At 44.1% G+C, this 25,878-nt stretch overlaps 1 protein-coding gene across 4 annotated transcripts in view; it reads left to right on the top strand.

Moving 5' to 3' along the window:
- LIMA1 (LIM domain and actin binding 1) overlaps nt 1–25,878 on the top strand; it is a 158,946-nt gene that overhangs the window by 5,301 nt on the left and 127,767 nt on the right. For all 4 annotated transcript variants that reach the window (XM_078688909.1, XM_078688912.1, XM_078688911.1 and 1 more), the window contains exon 2: nt 19,093–19,228. In XM_078688909.1, the coding sequence (XP_078545035.1) occupies nt 19,113–19,228 (116 nt within the window). In that variant the 5' untranslated portion in view covers nt 19,093–19,112. The remainder of the gene's footprint in view (nt 1–19,092; nt 19,229–25,878) is intronic.

Below are 25,878 nucleotides of genomic sequence, written 5' to 3'. Positions count from 1 at the left end.
ATGACTAGAAATTGTAGCTCCATACCATTGCTACGTCTTATATTCTAAGTTGCTCATAGTTTGACTCTCTGGGTTTCAGATCCCCAGCGCTCTTATTTGTGTATTGTAACCTGAAATTGACTGGCAGCAGTGAGAAACGTGATCTCCCCTTTTTGCTCAGGGGAAATAGTATTCCTAGCGTGGAAGCCTTTTTTCCATTTTGATTTTCAAGCCCTTTTTTTTAGGTGTTTTCCGTGACAAGTTACAGATTGTTGAACAGCACCAAGTGGAAGTAGGTGGAGTTCATGTCCGGTTGCTGACTATTATGTATAGTGATGATGTCTGGTAGAATCTGAGGTCTACCCTGTTGTACCTCGTTCATCACATTTTATTTAGTTTGCACTAAACAAAAATACTTATGTATTGATTCAATTGCTTTGTAAAAAGAACCGCCCTTCCCCAATAGTGGAAGGATCACAGTATCTCCAGTTAATGAAGAAGTTTCATATTAAAGTTAATATTTAAAAGGCTGAGCGTCCAGCAGCACAGCAATGCTGCCCCAAAGCACATGCTTGTATCCTTGAAAAGGATGTTAGCTTTTTTTTTTTTTTTTTTTTTTTTTTGGGTTGGGGTACATGCCTTTAAGCAGTCAGCGGTGCATTAACCCCTTCGTAAGTTTTCCAGCTAGCTTGAATCTGTGTAATTGGGAGGGCCTGAGAATGCTTAGTGCTTCTGGTGTGCCAGGAAGTGTTGGGTTTGCCTTGAATAGTTAATATAGACCGCATTATTGTGCTGCTGGACAACGGTTTCTCTACTGTCTCCCTCGGTTCTGCGCAGGACTGTCCTTTCTTGGAGCTCACTGACGCCCATCGCACTCCATGTGATATCTGGTTGCAGTGGATATGCAGATCACTTGTACTGTTACAGACCCGCCCCCTGTATCCTCGTGTTCTCTCATTTGATACAGCGGTCTGAGACCCTCAGTGGTAGTGGACTTATCAAATGTTAATGTCTGGCATGTTCATCTCTAGTTGCAGGATGGAGGTCCAGTAATTTCCACTGTGCAGCAGAACAAAAGCAGTTCATACACCATATTCCTTGATTAGTTGGCAAGGCACAGTACGCGTGCTGATAATGGACTTCTTAGACTCCACTCCATTCTTTGACCCCTCGTATATATTGACTAAATGCAGGGGCCAAATCCTTTAGCTTAGTTTTAGATTTCATGACCGCTAGTCTCTAGTTCTGCCATTTGACCACAGAAGCACTAAGCCCTCATTCACAGCAGCCTACTCATGGAGCACCCTTTTCCACCACTGTGTTGACTGATTGGACGCAGTCCCAAGTTACTTGACCTATTGGGAAAACACAACCCACATGTCGGAGTGTATCGTTCTTGGTTGCTTAGTGCAGGTGACCGTATACACAGCCTCTTGCCTACATTTTTTTAATATCAGTTCATCTTCGAATGGAGGTAATGAATTCACCAGGGTGTGTTGTATGATGGGGTATAATTTATTTTGCCAGTACAACAGTGCCTGGCAGGGCCAGGTTCAAATAATTTTTTTTCTTCATTGTGCAATCCTTTTATTTACTTAACAGTCTGATTGGCATTGCTTTGAGTAGCAGTGTTTGCAGTGCTGGTGCATGCTAGAATCGATTGCAATGAATCACTGCTAAAAAAAGCACATGACTTTGAAAAGGTGGCCTTGCCCTCAATTTTGAAACAAATTGTTTTAAGACTACTGGTGGTAAATTACCCTGTTAAAGTGATTAAGCAAGCACGTAAACGTGCTTTGAACGCCCCACGTGACGCTCTGTTGGAGAGGAACGTGAAACAGAAGAACTGTCTCCCGGTCGTCACATTTGATCCACTGTCGACCAAAGTAAGACAGATAGTGAGAAAACATTGATCTCTCTTAGATACAGCCACTAGAAAAATGCCGCCACCGCGATTTGCATTCAAGATCGCCCCTAATCTTAAGGACACACTTGTCCACACTCGCGTACCAGCCATGCCACAGTCATTTAATTTATCATCTGGCCACTATCCCTTTGGGGGTCGTTCAGTTTGCAGCCGGGCACAGGCCACTAAAAGTGTGCTCATAGAGAATGGCAGAGTGTGGTTCCTGAATAGATTCAGTAATTGCAATACCACAAACGTAATTTACCCGCTTACACGCACCTATGGGTTACACTACATCGGACTCACTTCCCGCAAGGTGAAGGTGCGTGTACAAGAACATTGGAGTACTCATCAAGCCAGTAAATTGACAACCCGTTTGGTGCAACACTTTAAAGAGAAACCGCATGACTTCAGGGATCTGAAGTGGACAGTTCTCGAGAGGGTGTTGGGTGAGACACATAATATCGAGGCCATTTTGGCAAAGAAAGAGGCAAAATGGATCTTTTCGGAGAAAGCAGATCAGGTGAGACTTAATGATTCTATTGAGTGGAATAAAATCCGTAGACATTAAGACTTTTGAGGAGTTCCATGGTCATGAAATTACCTGTTGTGGACATATTAAGACCGTGGATTGTGAAACTGTAGAGCAGAGTTGGCCTGGGAAGTTGTAATCTGGACACCAGAGTGGCGTCTCCCCTTGAATATATATTTTTCTCCCCCTTTGTTGACTTTTTAAATGACCCGCCAGCTTCTTTTACTCAGTATATGGGTTTATTAAAAAAAATGGTTGCATACACGTTAATGTACCTGCTAAGTACACATAGTACATGGTTTTGTGGGAGAACCAGCCCCACTCTTGCTAATATACCAGCTAGTCATTCGTAGAGTGGTGCCCAAACACACCAGGCTTCATTCTAAGATGGCCACCGTGTTAGGTTGTGAAAGACCATCCTGCGTACTCGTGGTCCGCGCTGTGATTCCGTTTATTTGCCTAGCGTTTGATGAAGCACCATGACTGAGCTCCACAAACGCCGGCGGGACTCTGTAACGGTAAGGAGTGTGGGGGCTGCATGATACGCCAATTTACGAACTTGGAAGGAGTGTTCCCGTATCTGCATGGTACACGGCTATCCCAGCCGTCCCTGGGGGTTGTAGGCTGCTTACTAATAAGTCTTCAATCGGGGGTGAAAATCAGGAAATAAATGTTGAACAACTTTCGGGAGTTGCCGTATTAGGATTCCCCTGAGATACGGCCACTTGCTATTGATGGGGGGAACATTCGAGTGATAATTAATTTGCCATACTTATTGGGGCATTCTGAAATAATACACGTGGAGTGAATTACGGTGCTGTGGAATGACACAGGTTTTTTTAAAATCGGATTTATTCAGTAGAGGGAGAAGCTTGTTTGATACTGGTTCAGTCACGATAAGAGGTGCCAGAGGAAGGAGAATCGGCGTGATGTGGAGAGAGTATTGAACTAGAAAGCATTTAAGAAGCTCCCAGTGGGTAGGCGCACTATGAATACAAACTGGAAAAGTGATTGGGACAATATGCTTGTGAAGTTATGTTGATATATACATACTTGCAGGTGACGTGATTGTGTGCAGTCATCCTGTGGGCACGTGATCAGCTGACACGTGTGCCGCTATTAGATGGTTGCAGGTATAAGGAATCTTCGCAACCGTCTGGTAATTTTGCATTTGAATTTCTATTGAGTAAATCACGAGTATTTTGGAGTGTTTTTAACAATTTGGTGGTATTTACCTGTGGCACGTTCTTTCTTTCCATTTTTAATGTCATACAACGATAGGTTTGATGTGAATCTAGCATGAAGTAATAACTTGGAACCCCTGCAGCCCTGAACAAGTTGCACAAATTATTGGCAACGAAACAGGTTGACTTTGCATAATTGAACATGGTTTGACTGAAACCTTTTTTTTAATTGGGACAGCTTACAGCACTAAAAGTCACATCGAGCTAGTAAGCTGCAACGTGTTTTTTTTTTTTTATTTCTGTAATTTTTTATTGTAAAAAAAATATATATTTACATGGAGCACGGAGTGTACATGAGTGGAGGCAAGAGAGGAGAGGAGAAAGAGGCAGAAGGAAGAGACAGAGAGAGGGGTGCCCGGGGGGGGGGGGGGGGGAGATGGGGAAAAACAAAAGGGGGAGGAGGAGGTTGTTGACCACGTTGTTCCGTGGCTCGTTCAAGTGTCAGGTTCAAAGTTCAGTTTCCATGTCCATATGGTAGTCGTCATCGGTTACCCCTTCAGTGAGGCCCGATTGGTGTCCTTGGCCCCCGCCCGGACGAAAGGGGTGATAGTGGATAGAAGTTGAGAAAGAGAGGGTGGAGCAGTATTAGTTTCTTTTCGTTGGCGTATGGATCTGCGGGGTGCGACCTTCTGCTTTGGTCCTTAGTCTTGCCTATGGGGGTTTCTGCGAGGATAGGTAGAGGTCAAGGGGTTCCCAAAAGTTCGCCTGCCTGTATGTTTTCGGCGTGTGTTTCGCTGTGATGTTGTCCGCCCCCCTTAGGAACGTGACCCAGTTTAGCCATGCCTTGGGTGCAGCCTTTGAGGTGTCCTTCCAGTTGCTTAGGACTATTTTGACTGCGGCCGTCAGCAGTAGGTCGATGAGGTCACGTTCCTCTTTTGTTGTGATGGTCGGGGATGTGAAACCCAGGGCTAGGCTTGGGAAATCTATGTGTATAGCTACTCCAGTGATCTCCTTGATAAGTACCCCAATTCTATCCCAGAACCCCCTGATCTTGCGGCAGTTAACTAGCAGGTGTTCTAGGTCTCCCTTCTTTGTCACAGTTCCAGCATGTGTCACTCTCTCGGATCCCCATGGCGGCCAGACGGGCCGGTGTCCAGTATGCCTTATGTATTAGCCAGTATTTGGTCGGGTTTAGCGTAGCAGTTATTTTCTTCCTGGAGGTTGATCTCCATAGTTCCGATATCTCGGTCTCGCTAAGTTCCTTTCCTGCTACGCCCCCCCAGAAGTCTGTAAGCTTGTCGTTGAGTTTCGTCTTTTGGGGGCGGAGTGTTTTGTAGAGGTGTGCTGCTTGGTGTCCTAGTGCGTTGAGAGTGGCTGCCAGTTGTGTTATTGACGGTGTACGGCTGTGAAGGTTCGCCTTCCTGACTGCTACTTTGATTTTCAGGAAGTTGTAGAACTCTTTGGCTTGTAGGTTATGTGTTTCCTTGAGGGTGTCAAATGTTGTGTACTCGCCTTGCTTTTGCAGGTCTTGGGCAGTGGAAATGCCATGTTTATACCAGTCGTGCATATCTAGAACCCTACCCGTGTATCTTAGCTTAGGGTTGTACCAGATGGATTCCGATTGGCCCCCCTTAATGCTTGTTGTTAGGAGTTTGTCCACACTTAGGAGCGCTAACCTCGTGTTCTTTAGGACTGGGTTCTTCTTGGTAGCTGGGTGTCGGGTGGCGGTGAGTAGGGCTATGGGGTTCATGCCTTTCAGTATTTCACGCTCGAGTGTGAGCCATGCTGGGGTGTAGTCCTGTCTTTGGTCTAGCCAGTGTAGCCCTTGTCTGGCTATGCAGGCTGTCTGGAATCGTTTGAAGTTAGTTATGTTCAGCCCACCCTGGTCTTTTGAGAGTCTAAGCTTGTGCAGGCTTATTCTGGTTTTTTTCCCCCTCCACAAGAAGTTATTCAGTATTTTGTCTAGTCTCTTGTGGAAGTCTTCTGTGTTGATGAGCGGGAGCATGGTTAACATGTAGTTGACCATCGGTGTGAGCATCATTTTTATTGCTTCTACCCTTCCCCACCACGTTGTGAATCTTGGGGACCACCCATCTACTTTGTCTTTGATTTTCTGGATTGTTGCTTGCTCATTATGTTCCAGTGTCGTTCTTAGGTCTCTCTCAAAGAGGATGCCTAGGTATTTTATGGGCTTCTGTTGCCAGGCTAGTCCAGACGTACCTAGTACTGTTCTTGTCGTGTGGACGTTTAGAGGTTTGCACTCAGATTTGTCTGTGTTAAGTTTGTACCCCGAAACCTGTGCGTATTTTTCGATAGTGTCAGTCAGTGCCCGTATTGATCTTTCTGGGTCTTCCGTGACTATTAGTACGTCATCGGCGTATGCTGCTAGCTTGAATGTTTCTTCTCCTATTGGTATCCCCGCTATGTCTTTGTTTGTTCTTATCATTGTGAGGAGAGGTTCTATCGCTAATAGGAAGAGTGCTGGTGAGAGAGGGCATCCATGTCTTGTTCCCCTGCCTAGGTGTAGTGTGTCTGATGTGCCGCCGTTTACCACCACCCGCGCTTTGGGGTTGTTGTATAAAGCCATCACCATCCCTCTGTAGTTCGGCCCTAACCCGAATTTCTCCATGCATTGGTCTAGAAAGGGCCATGAGACCCTGTCGAAAGCCTTCTCCGCGTCCAGGGCAATCATGACCGCTGCGTTGTTGCTTCGGGATGAGTGATTGATTATGTGGCAGAGTAGTCTGGTATTGTCATGGGACATGCGGTTTTTGATGTAGCCCACCTGAGAGTTGTGTATCAGTTTTGGTAGGTACGCATTGAGTCTGTTGGCTAGTATCTTGGCGTAGATCTTGCCGTCTACGTTTATGAGGGAGATCGGTCTGAAGTTCTTTGCCTCATTCGTGTCTTTCCCTTCCTTAGGTATCACGATTATGTTTGTTTCCGCCATTGAGGGGGTCATGCGCCCATTCTGGACACACTCCGTGAGTACTTGCCTCAGTGTGTGGTTTAGAGTGGGCAGGTATTGCTTGTAAAAGGCAGCTGTGAAGCCATCCGGGCCTGGTGCCTTGTTGTCTTTGAGGTTAGCCGTGGCTATCCCTATCTCATCCTCTGTTATGGGCTGCTCTAGGCTGTCGCGCTCCTGGTCTGATAGTGTAGGTGTGGTTATGCTCCCTAGCAGCTCCTTTCCCCCATCCTTCTTGAGAGTGTCATCCTTGGTGTACAGCTCCTCATAGAAGGCTCTGAAAACCTCTAGGATGTCCTTGTTTGCGATCTGGGACTTGCTGTGTCTGTCTTTGATTGCGTCTATTGTGTGCTGTTTCTGTTTCCCTTTCAGGTATGACTCTAGATTTTTCCCTGCCTTGTTTGCCGTGCAGAGGTTGATAGACTTGTATTTTTTAATCCATGTCCCTGCCCTCTCACTCAGTATTCTGTTAAGTTCATACTTCCGTTTGGTGAGGTTCGTAAGTGTGTTGCTCTCTTCCATTTTGGCTATGTGGCTGCTCTCCAGCTCCTTAATCTCTTTCTCTAGCTCGTCAATTCTCTTGTTCCTTCCTCTGTTCATCCTGCCTTTAATGGTCATTACTGTGCCCCTGACGGTGGCTTTTAGGGCGTCCCATAGTACTTCCCTCTTTGTCTCTGCTGTGTCGTTTATTAAAAGATACTCCTTTATGGCTTCTTCTATCTCAGCCTTCGCCGAGGGGTGGTGGAGTAGGCTATCATCAAATCTCCATCTGCGGGAGGGCTTCTCGTTGTGCTTGCCTGATAGCGTTAGGCTTATGTGTGAGTGGTCTGATACTGATCTGGGGCCTATCTCCGTGTGGTCTATGAGGTGGGTGTGAGTTTCTGACATTAGGATATAGTCTATCCGGCTGTATGAGTTGTGTGGGTTGGAGTAGAATGTGTATTCTCTGGCGTCCGGGTTGCTTAGGCGCCATGGGTCTTTCAGTCTTAACTTACAGCATAGGTTCTTTAGGATGCTGGGATTAGATGCTGACTGGCTGGGTCTGTGTGGGTGTTTGTCGATGGATGCGTCCAGAACTTGGTTCATATCTCCCGCGACGATCAGTAGATCGTCAAGCGGTAGGGAATGTAGTTGTGCTCCTACCCCTTCCCAGAATTTTGTCCTCGCAGTTGGGGCCATATATGTTTGCCACGTGAAACGTCTCTCCCGCTCTTTTAAGTGTGGTTACAATTGTTCTTCCTTGGGTGTCTGCCTGTGAATCTACCACTGCTATGTTGGACTTCCTGCTGATGATTATCACCCCGTTCTTTTTGTTCTGCGCCGGTGATCCCACTACCTCTTCTATCCAGTTTGCGCTTATGCGTCTGATGTCTACCGCTTCCAGTCTAGTTTCTTGGAGTACATATATGTCACTTTTTTGTTTCCTAAGGTGTTCGAGTATCTTCCGCCTTTTCACTGGGCTGTTGAGACCCTTGACATTTAGGGACACTATCTTAAGATCGGCCGTGATGCTGCTCTGGTTGCTGCCCTGGCTGTTGTGTGTCATTTGTGCATCTCTAAATTTCGCGGCTTGTGTGACCCCTCTTTGCGCGCTCCCCGCGTCTGTTGTGTGTGGGGACCTGTGGCTCTACACCTGCGTATGCCTTTGCTGCTCCAAGGTGTGTAGAGAGAAAAGTAGTAGGAAAAGAGAAAGTGATAGTAAGTGGACCCATGTGCATGCTTTCCGTGCCCCCCGCTCCCCCCTCCCTACCCTCCCCCTTCCCGCCCTCCCCCCTCCCTCCCATACTTGCTGATCGGGTGTGCGTCGACAAAGTTCCTCTGCCCCGCATCCTCCTGAGGTAGAGTTTGTTCTTCTTAGGTGTATCCATGAGGTAGTTGAGAAAAGAAGAAAGGCTGTTTTGTTTGTCTTAAGCCTGATGAGGTATATATGTTGTTCTGTCCTTTGGTCCGTGATGTATCTTATTCCTGCTCGCCTTCCTCGTTGGGTGAGGCACTTCTTTTTGCTGCTCCTGGGTTCTTGGTTTGCTCCATCTCTTCTACTTGCGGCCCACGCAGATAGTCCTTTAGGTCTCCTGGACACTCGAAGTACATTGTCTTCCACTTGTCTGTTACTTTAAACCGGGCAGGTGCAACGAAGCTGAAGGTGGCTCCTCTCTTGCGCAGGGCTTCTCTGAGGGCCAGAAATCCTTTTCTTAACTCCACCGTTGGATTTGAGTAGTCTTGGGTCAGCACAATCTTGCTCCCTGCCCACGTCAGGTTTTGGTTTTTCCTGGCAAAGATGGCATCCGTTTGGCTTAGTCTGAGCGGGTTGCATATTATTGCCCTTGGCCCCTTGCCTGTCGTTGGTTTTCCTGCTGGTACTCTGTATGCCTTCTGCACTTCGAAGCCTCTCTCAAAGGTAATGCCAGTGAGGGCGGGGATCATCTCCTCTAGCATGGCCGCACATGAGCCCGCCTTGTCTTCCGCCCCTTCTGGAACGCCCAGGATCCTCACGTTGCCTCTTCTTGCCCTGTCATCCTTCTCCGCTAGCTGCTTTTGTGTGTTCTTATAGGCTTTCTGTAGCTCCGCTATGGCCTTGGTGTTTTCGTTCGTGTCATCCTCCACTGAGCTTATTCGGCTTTCCGCTGCTTCCATTCTTGTGTTTGTGCTGTGGAGGTCTGCTCTTATGGCCGCCAGCTCGAGCTGCATGTTCTCCACCTTGAGTTGTGTCTGTTTCGCCACTGCGTTGCCTTCATTTATTTTTCTTAGGATGGTCTCAAGGGTGACAGCTTCGCCTCTGTTCTTTAGTGGGGATGCCTGGTTGTCTATTTTCGTTTTTTTCTGCTCGGCCCCGGCTTTCCTCCGTCACTTGCCATTGGCCCGATGCCCCTTCTGGATAGTATGTTGCCTAGCCTCCCTTCTGCTAGGCCCCCTTTTGGTAGGTTTGTGTCCTTTGCCGCCGGAGTGCTTGGGATTCTGTATCTGCTGGGCTCTCTGATGTGTCTCGTTCTCGTCTTTGCCTTTGGTCCTGCCAGCGTGTGTCTTGTCTCTTTCGCAGCTGTTTAGCCGCGTGGTTCTGCTCTGCTGGCGTACTGTGTCAGGCGTCTCCCCTGCGAGGGGCCGTTACTAGCGCTGTTGTGGCTGTTATGGCGGACTTACTGTATGGTAGCAGCCTTGATTAGCAACAGCTGATGATGTGTTTACTTTTGGCGCGTTTATTGTAGGTTCCTCTTGCCTTGGGGCTTACCTGCGGCCCGCGTCTTGCATTTTTTTTTCCCCCTACATATAGCCCTCTCAGCTCTGCTGTCTTTCCCTTGTTTGCGGCGTTCTTGCGCTTCCGAGGCAGTTGCTTACTGAGGGTTGATCTCCCTCTGGTTGACTGTGGGTCCCTGTGGGCTACGCCCGCTTCAGGACGCGGATGCTCGTAGTGGCCCTTCTGTTTCCTTAATTGTGGCTCTCCTGGCATAGGCGCTTGCCTCTCCTGCCGGACTAGCTATATCAGGCGCTTTCCTTTGTGTTTTTGTGCATCGCGTGGATGGGCTCCGCGAGGCGGGGTCTGCGAGGCGGGGTCTGGTGCGTCGCGTGCCGTCTCGGGGTTCGGCTGCAGTAACTCCGCCTTGCCTCTGTTGCCAGCGGTGCTCCTCGTCTGGATCTGGGGGCTCCGGACCGCGCCGTTAACCTTCAGTGCTCACTTCTCGTCCCGGCCCGGCGGTGCCTCTGGATGCATCCGGTTTCTTCTTCTTCCGCTTCCGGCCCGTCACTTCCTGCTTCAATCGGTGAAGACTTCTGGTGATGGCGCCCTTACGTACTGCGACTTCCGGCCCCCTTCACTCGGGTTTTTGGCAGGTCTTCCTCTCGATGGGCTTACCGTCCAGCAGCCCCCTTCGTTGCTGCCTGCTTATGTCTCCGCTCGCTGTGCACCGCCTGTCCGCTGCAGCGCCTCCTTCCAGGGAGTTTGGGAGTTTGGGCGGCCCTTGTTTTGGCAAAATTCCCCTTTTCAATCTCTGCCTTCAGGCGGCAGGAAGCGGAGACCGAGAGGTATGGTGACCTCTGGCTGTTTCTCTGTTCCGTGTAGTTCTTGCGGTGTTGTCTCAGTCCTCAGGGCGCCATCTTGACTCTCTGCTATTGCTGCTCTGTAGCCGGTGGCAAGGGTGATATCTCCGCGCTGTCGCCGACCGCCTTCCTTACTCGTTCTGTCCCTTGTCGCCCAGAGTTTCCCCCATCCGTTCTATGACCTGCGATTATTTTCTGTTCGTTTTCGGCTTGTTTGGCGGGGTTGTTTACCTCAGGGTAGCGGAGCCGACGGAATTAGACGACTGTCAAGCTGCAACGTGTTTTAACGGTGGGAATTATATCTTTATTCTCACGGGGTCCAGTGGGCACTTGCAGTGACATTGTGCACCGACAGTTCATTAACATTTAGGTTTCACTGTCTTCCTTTTTTCTTCAGTTTTTCGAGATTTTCACGATAGAAAACACACTTTCTTTTCTTCTTTTTTTAATTTATTTTTATTTTAAAGGTTTTATATAGCGCTGGCTAGACCCAGAGGTATCAGAGCGCTTTACATGAGTATCAGATCATAGTTACAGGTTGCATTGTTACAAAGGTTACACAGTTATTAGAGCATGGCAACATAGTTACTTGTAAGGTCGAGATAAACAATAAGCACAAATACATAAGGGGAAAAGCAGGCAAGGGGAGAGATTCAGGGGAGGGGGATAGGAGCAGGGAAAGTAGACAGATAATGAAGGCGGGAAAGAGGAGAGGAGGGTGAGAGACACAGCATGGAAAGAGGAGGGCAAGGGCGACGGGTACACAAACCGGTAGACTAGTCAAAGCAACGTCCAAAGTCAAGTAAGCTGTGATCCCAGGGGAAGTGATATCACTTCCCTATCTTTGTTGCGAGAGGCTCCCTTAATGCAGTGGACTCTCTCACAGTAAGCTGTGATCCCAGGCGAAGTGGTATCACTTCCCTATCTCTGTTGCGAGAGGCTCCCTTAATGCAGTGGACTCTCTCAGAGGGGTCTCTGAGACCTCTAGGCCTACATACTGGATCTTTCCCTAAAAAGGGGAGAGGGAGTGCTTTGGCAAGGGGTGCCATACCATTCCTCAGCTGTGAGTGGCTGCCTTGGTGCAGTGGACTCTCCCAGCGGGTTCGCTGAGACTCCAGGTATAAATATTGGATCTTTCCCCAACAAGGGGAGAAGGAGTGCTTAGTCAAAGGGCACAAAGGACAGGGGGTTAGGCAGAGTAGCAGGCAAGGGGAGAGATTCAGGGGAGAGGGGATAGGAGCTAGGGAAGAAGACAAAGAGAGAAAGAGTACTAAATGGGAACATATTTAATAAATGGGTTATTATATAGCACTGGCTAGACCCGAAGGAATCGTAGTGCTTAATTGCAACATTATTGTCCTTCATGTTAAAATCCGTTAAAAGTTACATAAGTATCAAGGAAAGTATTTAAAGAACATAGGGGACAAGGTGAATGTAGCAAGGAGGGGTAAGGGATAGGGTAAATGGGTAGGAGGAAGATAAGACGTAGAGACGAGTTGAAAATTAGCCCAAGGCTGGAGTCCATAACCCATCTCCTCCTTTAGCTATCTGGTAGTGCCACCGGGCATCAGCACATAGGTGAGTCGCTGGACTTTCTCCCACTGTTTCTCGCTGCTTACATTCACTGGATGTGGGGTAGTATGCGTTCCTGTATCGTTTACGTTCCCAGCAAGTGACTGTGCGTATATCAACTGCGCGGTCCTGGTTCACCACGTTGCGGTTCTCTTACCCTCTGAACACTGCTGTGAAGTTGTTCCCTGACAGCCTTAGGATCAGAGACCTCCTTCCTGGAGAGCGGCAAAGATGAGGAAGATATGGCACTCACCAGATTCTGTTGCGACATTGCTCAACCGTGTCCCTGTGCTTTCTTGTCGCAGCTCTGTGTCTGTAGAGGCATAACCACTATCTGCTGCATCCAGGGGGCTCAGTCGCCAAGCAAGCTGGTCACCGTGGGTCTGAGGGGACTCCAGTGGTGTATTATTGTTGCAGCGTAGGGCCTCTGCTGGATGCAGGCTGTTCTTGAGAGGATGCTCCTGGGAGAGGGGTGCCACACAGGGGTAAACAGCCTCTGTTCAGTTGGTGCAGGGAGCCCCCAAGCTGTTCGCGCCCTCTTTCATTCTGCTGCGGACTCGAGAGTGGGGCGCATCTTAGGGTCAGGCGTGGGGTCTTTGAGAGCTGAGAGTCTCTTGGAGGCCACAAGAATCACCGCCCCTGTGTAAGTGCGCGTAGTGGTTGCCCTGATGATCCTCAGATGAGGTGTACAGCTCCCAGTAATTAGTGGTGCTGCCCGAGCGCATTCCCCCAACTCTGCTCGCGGGACTCACCGAGCATCGGCTGTGGTCATTAGCAGCAATTGCACTCTCGCTATCCTCACGGCGGGGGAGATTGGACACCCGCTCCACCGCAGACAGAATCGCGAGGACGGGGACAGTCCCCCCGCGATGCTGCACCCTCCGCCGGTCACTGCCGCTAGTATCTGCTTTATGGGGCTAAAGCAACAGATAAGTGGGTGTGCTAGTGAGTACCAACCAGCAACCCCCTTAGTGTTACGGCCGTGAGTTGCTTTCTCTCCTTTTTCACACTTTTTCACGGTTGGGTGTGATGGTCCTATGCTGTATTGACTTTTATGTTAAAAATAGATTACCATGACACATTGATTAGCAAGTAGGATTGCTCTTGTGAGGGAGTACAGGAAAATACTGGAAACCCCTCTGTCAAGTGTTCAGTCACGGGTGTTCAAGCCAAGTCAGGCCTTTTGCCTTTTATAGGTTGTTGAGTGGGGGGCGGCCTGACTTTTTCTTCCCCCTGATGCTCCTGTTATGTTGATGAGTTTTATTGGATTGTCACAAAGTACTATAGGATAGCTTCCATGACGTTTCATAGTTTTATGTACACTGTACAGCAAACTAACTCTTGTACATGACAAGTGACCACGTTTCCCTCAATCAAAAAACAGTCTGTAGTGTAAGGATACAATCTGTGTTTTCGGGTATTGATAGGGTCTAGTAATGGATTCACACTGGGAAATGCCACAGGAGTTGCACATCTGACCTGATGGGGAGCCAACTATGATGCCCCAAAAGGATGGTGTCATGGAAAGCAGTCGACTAAACCCTTTTCAGAATCTTTCAACGCAGATTTGATTCTCTTAAATGTGTAAATATGAAATTGGGTGTGGCCTAAAATTTAAGCTAGGGGTACCTTTCTTGAGTCTACATCAAGGTTGTATTTCTCCTAGTTTTATGTTCAGCCTGATCACCGGAGGCTAGCCGGTGTTGCACCTTTCTTTGTGACCCTCAGATTAGCACTGGGGGCTCCGTCAGAATGTACAATGCTCAGACTGCAGAATAAACTAATAATGGTTATAGCATGTCCCACAGCTAAAATAATAGTTTATTTGTGCTTAAATAAACGTATTATTGATCCACCCTGAGCCCAACGTTTTGCCTAAGTGGAAGGGCTGAGTTTTCCCCACAAAGATTCACTTAGGTGATTCATCTTTCCCTAAAGTGGGCACCCACCTCAGCTGTGTTAGCAACTAACGTATGCAGTGCATGATTGCTTTTTAGTAAAATGTGTAGGAATTCATTGGTGTGCCGGAGGATATTCTGTTGATGGTACATCTCTCTCAGGATCGCATTTCCATACAACTGACACATACACACACTGGTTAGAATTAACACGAAGTCCATGTCTCGTCACTATAGCTTGAACTCCCGCCGTTTGAGTATTAGAACATAAAATCAAACTTCACAGTCGTTTTTGAAGATATCCCCACTGCAGTCAGTACATATGGAGCATATTTTTGTTATCCTATTTTCTACTGCATCAGTGAGCGAATTGCTATAGTTGAACCATTTGACTAATATATATAAATTGCCTTTCCACCTCCTCGATTCACCGGGTCACTTATACGTCGGTGCATTCCAGGGTCCGAGGTTACCCTGTGTCAAATCGATTTGTCTCCACACTGTCAGGTACGCAATGCACTCCTTCCAATAATTATCACGAGTCCAAGATGCTTGAAAAGATTTAATTAGACATCAAGCCAACGCAAACCCAAAGCGTTTCAGCGATAAATCGCCTTGGTCATGGGTGATTTTACAATTGGCACATAAACATTTAAATACACTCAATCATACGTGCAAAGTAAACAACGTGATAGTCAACAAAGAAAATGGACTAATTGCAGCATTAGTGTCGGCCATCTTAGAGTGGTAAAAAACCTGAATATTTAACATTATTGCATCCGATATATTATTGTATTACAAAAAACAGAATCAAACACATTAAATATTCTTAGTTAATCAAAATACCAAGTGGCGATGAAAATTCTTGGTCTACAGACTGCATTCTAGTAGACCTTACCAACTATACTGTTTAATGTTCAATTACTATCTATATACTCGTGCATAATCATAGGTGAAGAATAATCCAATTCTATAGATATCCGTATCACCTCGAATATCTGCTGGTGTCCCATAAGGTACAATGGTCACTAAATTAATGTCACACCAGATATATAGTCTGATGCTATTCGCATAGCGAACTGTTGCCAGTCACATCTGTTTCAATAAAGTTTTCATTGACGGGCATGAACGCGGGAAAACCACATAACTTTATTTTATCAAAATCCCTAGTGGGTTATATCTGGTCTCCCGCATTCAATAACATTCAAACAATTACTACAATTCTATACATTATCCAAGGGGATTTAGTAGGTATGTTGAGTTCTCTGGTATCGATAACGTTCCATGCAGTTTATATATTTAATCCCAAGTGGGTATATCCCCATCCCAGTGTCTCCACTTCCAATGTAACTTTTTTAATCACCAATATCCGGACATGACCTATAAAAAACAGATTCGAAATGTGGCTTATACTAAATAGTGCAATTCCATCTTATCAGGACGTGAAAGTGAATTGAAAAGCTGTTTAAAATAGTAGATACAGAATGCTCGATGGCTAAGAGAAACAAACAATTCATATAATTACAAAAACTAATGTAGTCCAATCTTTTTACAAACAGTAAAGAAATCATTCTCCCAGAAACCAGGCCAATTCCTCTTCCGAATTCAGGCCACCAGGGATTTTCGTATCCAATTCTAAGATATACTTAGATTCCAGCTGGCGCAGTTTGCGAATCCTATCCCCACCCCTGTGTGATGATGGTGCTTGATCAATCACAAAGAAACGCAATAAATTTTGATTACTGTTATGCACTTCCTCAAAGTGTTGTGCTACTGGGGACAGCTTATTCTTGTTAGAAATGGCCCTCATATGTTCAAGGATATGTTTTTTTGCAGGGAATATCGTGCTGCCCACATTTCTTGGCACAGGGGCATACCAAAACATAAACCCAATGGTCAGAAAGGCATGTTGGGTGTTTGTCAATGCTTCTTTCAGATTCAATCAAGGGGTAGTACAACGTTTTAACATTTGAACTATATTTGCATGCTTTGCAAGACATGCAAACATAGAATCCTTGGATATCCCTCAGATTCGACTTGAAATGTAAAATCTCATTTTTACACAGCCTATCCTTCAAGGAATTTGCTTTCCTGTATGTTACATTAGGGGATTCTTTCACTACTTCCACTAATGTTGACTCAGTACGTAAAATATTCCAATGTTTTTTCAAACACTTCTGTATGTTCACAGAGTGCGAGTTAAAGGTAGAGATGTATCTAATGATATTCTCCTCATCCCCAGTCTCCCTTTCTTTAGGAATTAAAAGTTCACTCTGGGTGAAATTAGCGGCTTTAGTGGAAGCATCTTTAATAGAATTTAAATCGTATCCCCTCTCCTGAATTCTCGGTTTCATCCGCTGGCACTCCATTTCAAAGCCTGCCTCGCTACTGCAATTTCTTTGCGCCTGAAGAAATTCCCCATAAAGGATGCTGCGGATCAGTGCTTTGGGATGACTACTTTCTGCATGCAGCAGAGTATTGCCAGCTGGTTCCTTGCGGTATAGGCTAGATGTTAATTTATTGTCCACTACTTTGATTTCTAAATCTAGGAATTCAATCTTAAAGTTACTCATTTTACTTTCAAATTGCAAGTTCACCTCATTATCATTGAGAACGGAAATTAACTCAATTGCTTGTTCCCGACTACCCTTCCTGATGATAAATAAATCATCTATATACCGTAAGCCATGAACGTTATCGATACCAGAGAACTCAACATACCTACTAAATCCACTTGGATAACAATGTATAGAATTGTAGGAATTGTTTGAATGTTATTGAATGCGGGAGACGAGATCTAACCCACTAGGGATTTTGATGAAATAGTTATAATGTGGTTTTCCTGCGTTTATGCCTGTCAATGAAAACTTTATTGAAACCGATGTGACTGGCAACAGTTCGCTATGCGAGTAGCATCAGACTATATATCTGGTGTGACATTTATTTAGTGACCATTGTACCTTATGGGACACCAGTAGATATTCGAGGTGATACGGATATCTATAGTATTGGATTATTCTTCACCTATGGATTTGCACGAGTATATCTATAGTAATTGAACATTAAACAATATAGTTGGTAAGGTCTACTAGAATGCAGTCTGTAGACCAAGAATTTTCATTGCCACTTGGTATTTTGATTAACTGAGAATATTTAATGTGTTTGATACTGTTTTTTGTAATACAATAATATATTGGATGCAATAATGTTAAATATTCAGGTTTTTTACCACTCTAAGATGGCCGACACTAATGCTGCAATTAGTTCATTTTCTTTCTTGACTATCACGTTGTTTACTATGCACGTATGATTGAGTGTATTTAAATGTTTATTTGCCAATAGTAAAATCACCTGTGACCAAGGCGATTTATCGACTAAACGCGTTGGGTTTGCGTTGGCTTGATGTCTAATTAAATCTTTTCAAACAACTTGGACTCGTGATAATTATTTTAAGAAGGAGTGCATTGCGTACCTGACCGCGCGGAGAGAAAGCGAGATATATATATTGTGGTGGCCCTCCTTTGACCTTTTGGTGACTGGACATATTAAGCTGAGTGTGCTCTCAAGGAGAGTTTGAGTGATGCTGTATGTGAATACTGTTGAGTATGGATGGTTTTGCAACACTCTATAGAACTAAAATTGTAATGCTATATGTCTGTCTTGGTGATTATGCCAGCTTCATTCCAAGTTGATGGTCCCCACTAGCTCTATTTGGGTATTTCGGGCAGCACCATACTTCTCTTTGTGCTCATCTAAGACACACTAAGTGTTGTTATTAATCAGATTATATTAATTGTCCCACATCTTTCCCAGTTTACGATTATTTTCGTTTTTTACATTTTGTCCACAGCATGCATTTCATATGGCATTTGAAAAGATTATTTACTCTTTATGCCATTAGTAACGTGCTGTCATCAATCCAACTTATTCCTGCTCTGCAAATTTGGTTCAGGGGATGGCTACACATTTGTAGGAAATTGAGTTTATAGTCGTAGATCCCTATTGTAGGTCACCTTGTATTTTTAAAACTTGTTGGCCAATTAGATACATTTAGAATCTAAATTGCAACACCCAGAATTGTCTTTAGAAATGAAATTAAATGAATGCTGACAGCCGTAAAATAAGTATCCCTTTTTTATATTTTAACCTGTATCTCGCCCAATAATGACATGTAACCCATATGCATGGTGTTGTGTCCTGTTAAGCAGAGTATAACCAGTGTGTTATCGACTCTCGAACAGTAGACTGATCCATCACTTGGATGAATATGCCTCCCCGTGGTAGATCCTATACTGCATAGAAGTGTATTCTCTGGCTCATTTCTCCCCACTATTATCTATTTTGCGATATGGCACTCCACAGAGTGTACCCCTTATTCATTCACCAGCCTTGTTAGTTGAACAACAAAAATGTTTGTTCTGCATACCTTGTTGCTTTTGAAATTGTCCTTGGTTTTATCTGACACGGTCACTGTTGTCTCGTCTGCCATCATTGCCCTGTCAAACATTACCTCATCCATGCCACTCCACCCTCCTTTGTATATATCAGTGAGCCATCCACCTGGCCGGTAAGCCTCTGTGGCCATAAACTCTGATTCCTTTTGTACCTATGACAGAACGGTTGGTTTAACTGTTGAGCAGCATGTTTCTCTGGTAACGCGATCTCTCTAGTAAGTTTTTCGTACTCCGGTCAACAGAGCTCAAAGCACCGGCTGTCTTATAAAAAAAATTGCTGTGCACTTGAGATGAATGTTGATCAGACCTGAGAAGTGTATACATTTATTTTTTTGTATCTTCTGAAGTATTATCTCAATTAGCATTTTTTTATGGGCATAGTTACAACTTTTTTTTATGATTGACTACTTACCTGTGTAAAGTTTCTTAGTGCAGACTTGTCGCCAGCATTAGGTGAAGCTATCCCTAGATCATGGTTGGCGATGGTGTGGGGATTCTGGAAATATGGGTGTGTGAGTAGAGCATTGTTCCTTGGACAGTTATTAGTAATGCTTTTTGCCCTTTCTATAGGTTCCATATCTGTGCCAGCAATGGAGGCTTCACCATTTAAAAGAGGACAGTGGAGCTCTCAGTCTTTACGAGTCACCGCCAAAGAGCTTTCTTTGGTGAACAAGAAGTCTTCTTCACTCCTCGAGCGCTTCTCCAAGTAAGACTTAAAACCTTATGCATGTTGACTTCTTTTTGCTACTTCCTTTGTTGAACAGTGTCTGCAGCCAGCATCTCGGATACCAGTGCGATAGCACTGTGCCTGTAGGAACCAACTCAAGTTAACCAATGTATTGTATACCATGTTTGTATACCATGTTTGTGCGCTATATCTTAGTTACTAGTGCGGTGTTGTACGTTCAGCCCACAGCACCATCTCTCACCAGCATAGTTGAGCAGAGGTTTTGTCCCCCGATCTTCAGTTCCCTACAGAACATGAACCTGTCGAATGAAGATCAGTACATCTCCCAGATGTCGATTAGTTATACATTTATTTTGTAAATATTCATGTTGGAATAATACAGTACATTAAATCCTTTAATTTGTGCTTTTTGTCCTTTTTGTTTTCTTAATTCTTTAATTCAAATGTGTAGACCCCAGCATTATAAATCATTTATCATGCACAGAATTCTATATGCAGTGGTAGAATTTGGTTATAAAGAGTGTTCTAGGTTTATCAGCATCTTCTAGCTTCCTACGGCATACTTTTTGATTATATTGTGTTTGTTCATAATTGTTTTTAGAGTTAAAAATATGAAAGGCGGCATCCCTTCCAATAATGTCTCTTTTGTTTCAAAGATGAGTCCCGTTCAATAGTGTTGAGGATACCGTTTCCTACTTGGTATGAAAGATGAATGAGTATTTTCAAGACCAGTGTTCCTATATTTTAAAGGTTTCCTTTCAAGAGTTCTTGTAAAAAGTATACAGCTTTCAGTCTGGTGTCCTGTTCAGGATGTGGTCTTGACATCAGAGGTCAAGACTGGACTCTACCGGTCTGAGCTCTTGTACTGTTATTCAATAAGCTGCAGTTAACTTGCCTTTCACTTTGGAGCCTTGGTACAAATGAAAAGCTGTTTAAGTAAAAAGTGTGTTCATTAGAGAGTTGTAGAAGACGGCTTGATTTGCCAGTTAATGAAACCATGTTTTCTGTGAAACACTAAGAATGACCTTGAAAAGATGTGCCCTTTAGTCTAAACCTTGTCTATTAAGCATGGCCATAAAGCTTCTCCCTTGTGTTGCCTAGGGAGGACAGTACCAGAAAGCTTGAAAATGGTGTGTAGATGAGGACAGATTGGCGGCTGAGTACCCATTGACCTGTGTCCTTATTAGATCTGGCTTGATGGCCTTGTAATGGTGTTAAAGTGACTTACATAACTATCATTTATGGTTATTGGTTTTCTCTGTCAGAAACACAGGTGGGGAGAACAGTCATGAGGAGTGTATTGCTGTTTTCCAGTCCCAGCAGCCCCTGTCTATCATTAACTTTAGACTTGCTAGTGCAGCAGTGCGTTTGAGAGCAGTATAGGATACAAAGGCTACATTACGCTACATGGACTTTTAGGTCTGGCTTGGAAGTGCAGTTATCACTTTACCTTATGTGACCTTCAAAACCAAACCTTTCAAGGTACTAGTTAGAGAGGGGCTTAGGTTCCACCCACAATCTGGTTTTCTTGAGTAAAGATTTGATAGGGACGAATTTGTGTGTTTGAACTAAAGAGTGACAAAACATATACTCCGTACAGCAGGACTGAGGTGGTTATGGGGCAAGCCATTGATCATGGCTATAAGCTTGGTCTAATTATAATGAAATGTTACAATAAAGGCTGTTCTTATTGTGAAAAGTATAAGCCAAAGTCAGTCATTATTTAAGGGAGGATATTTATATTTAAGCCTACAGACAGGTACTTTGTTACATGGAATCTGACAGATGACTGTAGTTGGCAAAGGTTTTGGTGCTGGTTACCCCAATTACAAACTGACTATTGAAGATTTGCTCTGTAAGAATTCTTCTTAGGCTCTCTTGGGAGCAAAAGTAGTTTGCTTAGCCAACTATAATTTTGTGTATCTTTCTAATTTTATGACTCTATGCCTGCTGATTGTGGAAAAACGTATGATAAATACAGAATGCTAGAGTTCTGTATGGTGACAAGATCTAGGCCTGATTGGTGTATGGGAAAATGTTATGTCTGATGCCATATATCTGGCCTACTTCTTATACAACGCTATGGCAAAGACGGTTGGTCTAGCTTTACTATTGTGAAATGCATTTGTTAAAGCCGGTAAGACAGTTTGTTATTATCCCATTGTCTTACAAGCTACAGACCGTTTTTTAGATTGAACGTAGACAGCGCTTGTGCTATCGCTTGGCGACTGACCTGTTGTGTATGCTTTAGCAATAGAACTCCTCCCATTGATGCCAGATAGTTTTTTATTTGGCTGTGTTACTGTCCTTCACAAAAACTTGTTTGCCAATGGGTAATCCTCCCTTTTAGTCCCTCCTTTGTGGACATCACGCCCCCTCCTCCACCCCTGTATGAACCTGCCTGAGTCTGCTGGACTATTCGCTGCTTACAACAAAATAACTAAATGTGTGTTCAGTTTTTGATCGTTTATGCTGTACATAAAAGCCTATGGAATGGAATCACACCGTGCGCCTGCCTGCACGCTTGGAGCTCGGAGCTTTGGTGCAGCCTGCTTAATCAGGAAATGCACTGTATTCCTACGTTTATTCTGCTATTTTTATTAGCTTGCCTCATTAAAAAAAATCGTGGGGGCAGGCTGTGTGTCCCTGATGTATTGTTCTTTTGCAGTTTAATATACCGCAAACTTGATCCGAAGGTATTGGACCGCTTTGCATGAGCACCAGTTGCATTGCAAGGTTACGTTGTGTTTTTAAAAAACAAATTTTAAGGCACAAGGATATTAAGAGTTTTGCCAGACTTAGGACGTGTAAGGGACACAGCTTACTTTATTGGACACATGTAATATTATCGCACCTGGCAACTTTATGAAACCAAGCGCCATTGTGGAGTTTGTGGATATGAGCGGTTGCTGTGTGTTGTGTCCCAGAGATCCTTCGGTTGGGTTGTGGCCCTTACTACAAGCATTTTCGTGGTTTGGAATAGCTCTGTCACACTTTGTACTCTGGTCGAGTACCGATTAAGCGGCCTCTGTAAGGGGTTGCAACCATGGGCATTGTTGTATCTGCATAACTAACAATGGTTTAAATTGACATCTACTGAATACACTCTTGTCAACATACATTCCTCTAGCTCCTAGTGGGCATCAGATGGAAGATCCTACAGCGGAGAGGCATGGCCTCCGTTTGCCCCCCATCCAGTGAGCCAGGCGAGCTGCGAAGGGAGGCGCCATCTGGAGTTGCAGCAGCATGCTTGGTGCCTGCTGCTTACAGAGTTGCTCAACCCTCCCCCTCGTTTGCAAGTATTTATGTGAAGTGCACAAAGGATGTGCTAGTTCGGTTCACAATGTTCATACCACCCTAATTCCCGGTCACTCTGTGACTTCCAGCGCAGGGGCCAGTGACGTTAGATGACATAAAGTAATGCAATGTAGGAGCACAAAGCCAGTGCCAGCTATCCACCGTGCTTGCTCATGATCAGTGGTTTCGGATTTTGATTTTTGCTGCAAAATGCCACTTGGGTCACATCAGGCTCTTTGTAAGTGTAATGCTCTTGATTTATTTCAGCTTTTAGGCTACGTTTTCCTGAAAAAATACGTTTCCTATACATATGGTCTACACATCTGAAAGACAACCTCGCAAGTCGTCCTGGTCCCAGATTTTAATATGCCATACGAAGCATGGCCATAGCTTGGTTTATTTTTAGTATTTTAGTGGGAGTGCTCACTGCAGGACAACTTTCTGTTCTTATATTTTCTTCTATTGTCCGCGATTTTGACTCAGTGGTACTTTAGCGGCAACTCCACACTCCACAGGATGCAAATAAATAAATACCTCTGCTATTGTTAAGTGAGTTTAATGAAGCGTAAATATCACCAAAACTGATATATTTGGATATTATTTTTTATTTTATTTTTTTAACATAAAATAAGCAAGAAGTTCGTTTTTAAAGTGCAATATAATTTAAAAAACGGTGTTCAGGTTGGGAATATCTTGCTAAACAATATCACATGATTTATAATAGTTTCATTTATTTGGCCCTGCCCTTTTCAGAACAGTGGCAGTAGGTTATAGGAATTCTGTGAAAATGCATGAATCAGCACACTGAAGTAAAGAAACGGTATACACGTCATTTACACTTGTTACACAACATTTTGCAAACATCAGAACAGCGAAAAAGCAACATAGTGGTAGAAAACCAACACTGTTCTCGAGAAACTATTGTTTGAAGTGTAAAGTAGTGTACCGGATAATTAAAACTAATTTCTCAAGCATAACCTTAAAATCTACAATTGCCATTTATTTGCATGCCGAAGATAGTTTGCAGAAATACGGTAAACCTAAAGAAACAAGCACTTGCTGTGCAATAGGTCTCGCATTTGCGAGTGTTTGACCTATTGGCATAGTAAATGATAATACCTTTTATTTTATTTGCTTACAAAACCTGCAGATGGCATTTATGCTCCTAGTGCAGGTTTTATAAACACATGAATAAAAGGCATTATCATTTACAATGCCAAAAGGTCAAACTCTCGCAAATGCTAGACCTATTGCTTTGCAAGTGCTTATTGTTGCATGTAATCACACAGATTACCATGATAGGCAAGGGGTTTGCCCCATCAAACCATTGACAAAGAACATTTTTACTGTGAGAATCACTGTCATGCCCTCCTCAGACATGTAGTATTTTGCTGTGCTAACTGGTATTTTATATCCTTTGTAAGTGTGTGACTTTATGCCTGATGGTTGATTTGTGGGAAAGCTTAAGCTCAATACTGGATGCCTGAGTATGTTTTGCTGATATGCCAATGATAGCAGTTGGAAGCTAAATTGGTGCAGTAGGAAAATATATTTCAGTTGCCATAGGTCTGTTATGTTTATTATGAAAAGTTACAATAAAGGCAGTATGCCTGACATATTGATTGTAAAGAGAATCTGTGAAAGTCAGTAGGCTTTTAAGGGTTAATTGTTATTACTCTGTATTAATGCCTGCAGATAGGTATTTTGTTACATGAAATGTCAAGGATTACGTTTTAAGGAAGGATTTTGTTGTTGGTTACCACTTCTGACACACCCATGGGATTTACATTTTTCACAGTAATAGTTTTTGCTAGAATCTCTTTGGAAGCCCTGAGGGGCTTAGCTGTCTGCTAGGATCTTGTAATAAAGCGAATAATGAAGAATTCACACATCCATATATTGAGGGCCTTTGCGTGATCTTTCGTCTGTTATTGGTCTGTCTGAGTGTCATTTACACTCTGCTTCCATCCCTGAATGAGTACTGCATGAGGTAATGGTTCAGTCTACACCTGTCATTGGCCCTCTTGTCCTGTGAATAATGGCATTTTCTAATCACATTCACAAATCTACTTGAATATCTGTGCGCTTCAGTGTCAGGGATGGTTAGTTAGTTCCCTTTGTTTAGATTTTTTTTTTTTACAGTTCGCCTTTAATTTATTTTCTGCTCCCTCCTTTTTGGGGGGAATTGTTCTTGAGGATAGTGCAACACTCCTGAGTATGTTAAGGGGGCTCTTGCCTGCTGCTCATATCATCTGCAGTGTACAGCATCCCACGTGGCCTCTTTCTCTAAACCAGAAGGCCATTATGAAATGCTATTGTCCATAAGGCCTGATTGTTTTACCACATTGGTTGGTTCTGAATGTGGCAGCAACAATAGATTATGTACAATACCTCTGAAAGATGGTCACCTGATGCTATGTTTAGTTTTGTTATTGCAAGTATATGGCCACAATGTTTAGACGGCAGAAAGTTTTCTTTTTAATTTATCTTGTATATGTTGTTGAATTTGTGTGTGTTTTTAAAATGATTGTGTTTAAAAGTGATTAAATCAGTGAATGGATGCATGAGTTCACAGATGAGTGACAGTGCATTTATGCTTACTTAATTATGTAATGTTTTGCACGTTTTGTTACAGATTTTTTTTAATTTGTTTTATGTAAATTACTAATATTGCTTCAAAGCACTTCTCTCCCTTCAGCATTGGTCTTTATATTATACCACTCTATCTCCTCAACGTCACCAGTTAAAGTTGTAGCACAAAATCTCTCCTTCTATCATAGTGGTATTATGTACGTAATACCAGTTGGCAACTTCCTTTCCACTAGTTCCATGTAGTGCTTTACCTCAAGCACATTTTGCTTTTCTCCTCTGCCATTTTCTCGTTCCTCATTGTTCTTAGAGAAAAAGTAATAGAGATAACATGAAATGTTGTGCACCTCTTGTCCCATCGGCTTCTTCTGTCAAGCATTACTTTAGGGATGCTTTGCGGAATTGATGCAGTATACCAGGAAGTACACGTTGACTATTCTGGATTGGGCTGTCTCTGAGAGACCATTCCCATACTGCAGGTCTGTGAAAGGATTTTCCCAGAAAATAGCAGCGTAGCGTACTTCTTAACATCTGTTTGTGTTCAGCTGTTTGTAATGTATTAGTGATGCTGAGTCTGATCGAAAGACCTTCTAAGTCTGCATGATTCCTTCAGTTTTCTCCGACCTCTATGTGGTTCTGTTGCAAAGGTTGAGTCCTGTGGCGTCGAAGAAGGCAACAAAGGTGAGAACGTCTGTCCACAGTAAGTCCCAAGTATAGGCATTGGAGCTTCACATTTGCTACTGCCAGCAGTCATCCGTGCATCTGTGTTTGGCATGACGTTT

The sequence above is a fragment of the Lissotriton helveticus genome, chromosome 1_1 (genome assembly GCF_964261635.1).
Source record: "Lissotriton helveticus chromosome 1_1, aLisHel1.1, whole genome shotgun sequence".
Taxonomy (NCBI): Eukaryota; Metazoa; Chordata; class Amphibia; order Caudata; family Salamandridae; genus Lissotriton; species Lissotriton helveticus.
This window is presented reverse-complemented; position numbering and strand designations above follow the sequence as displayed.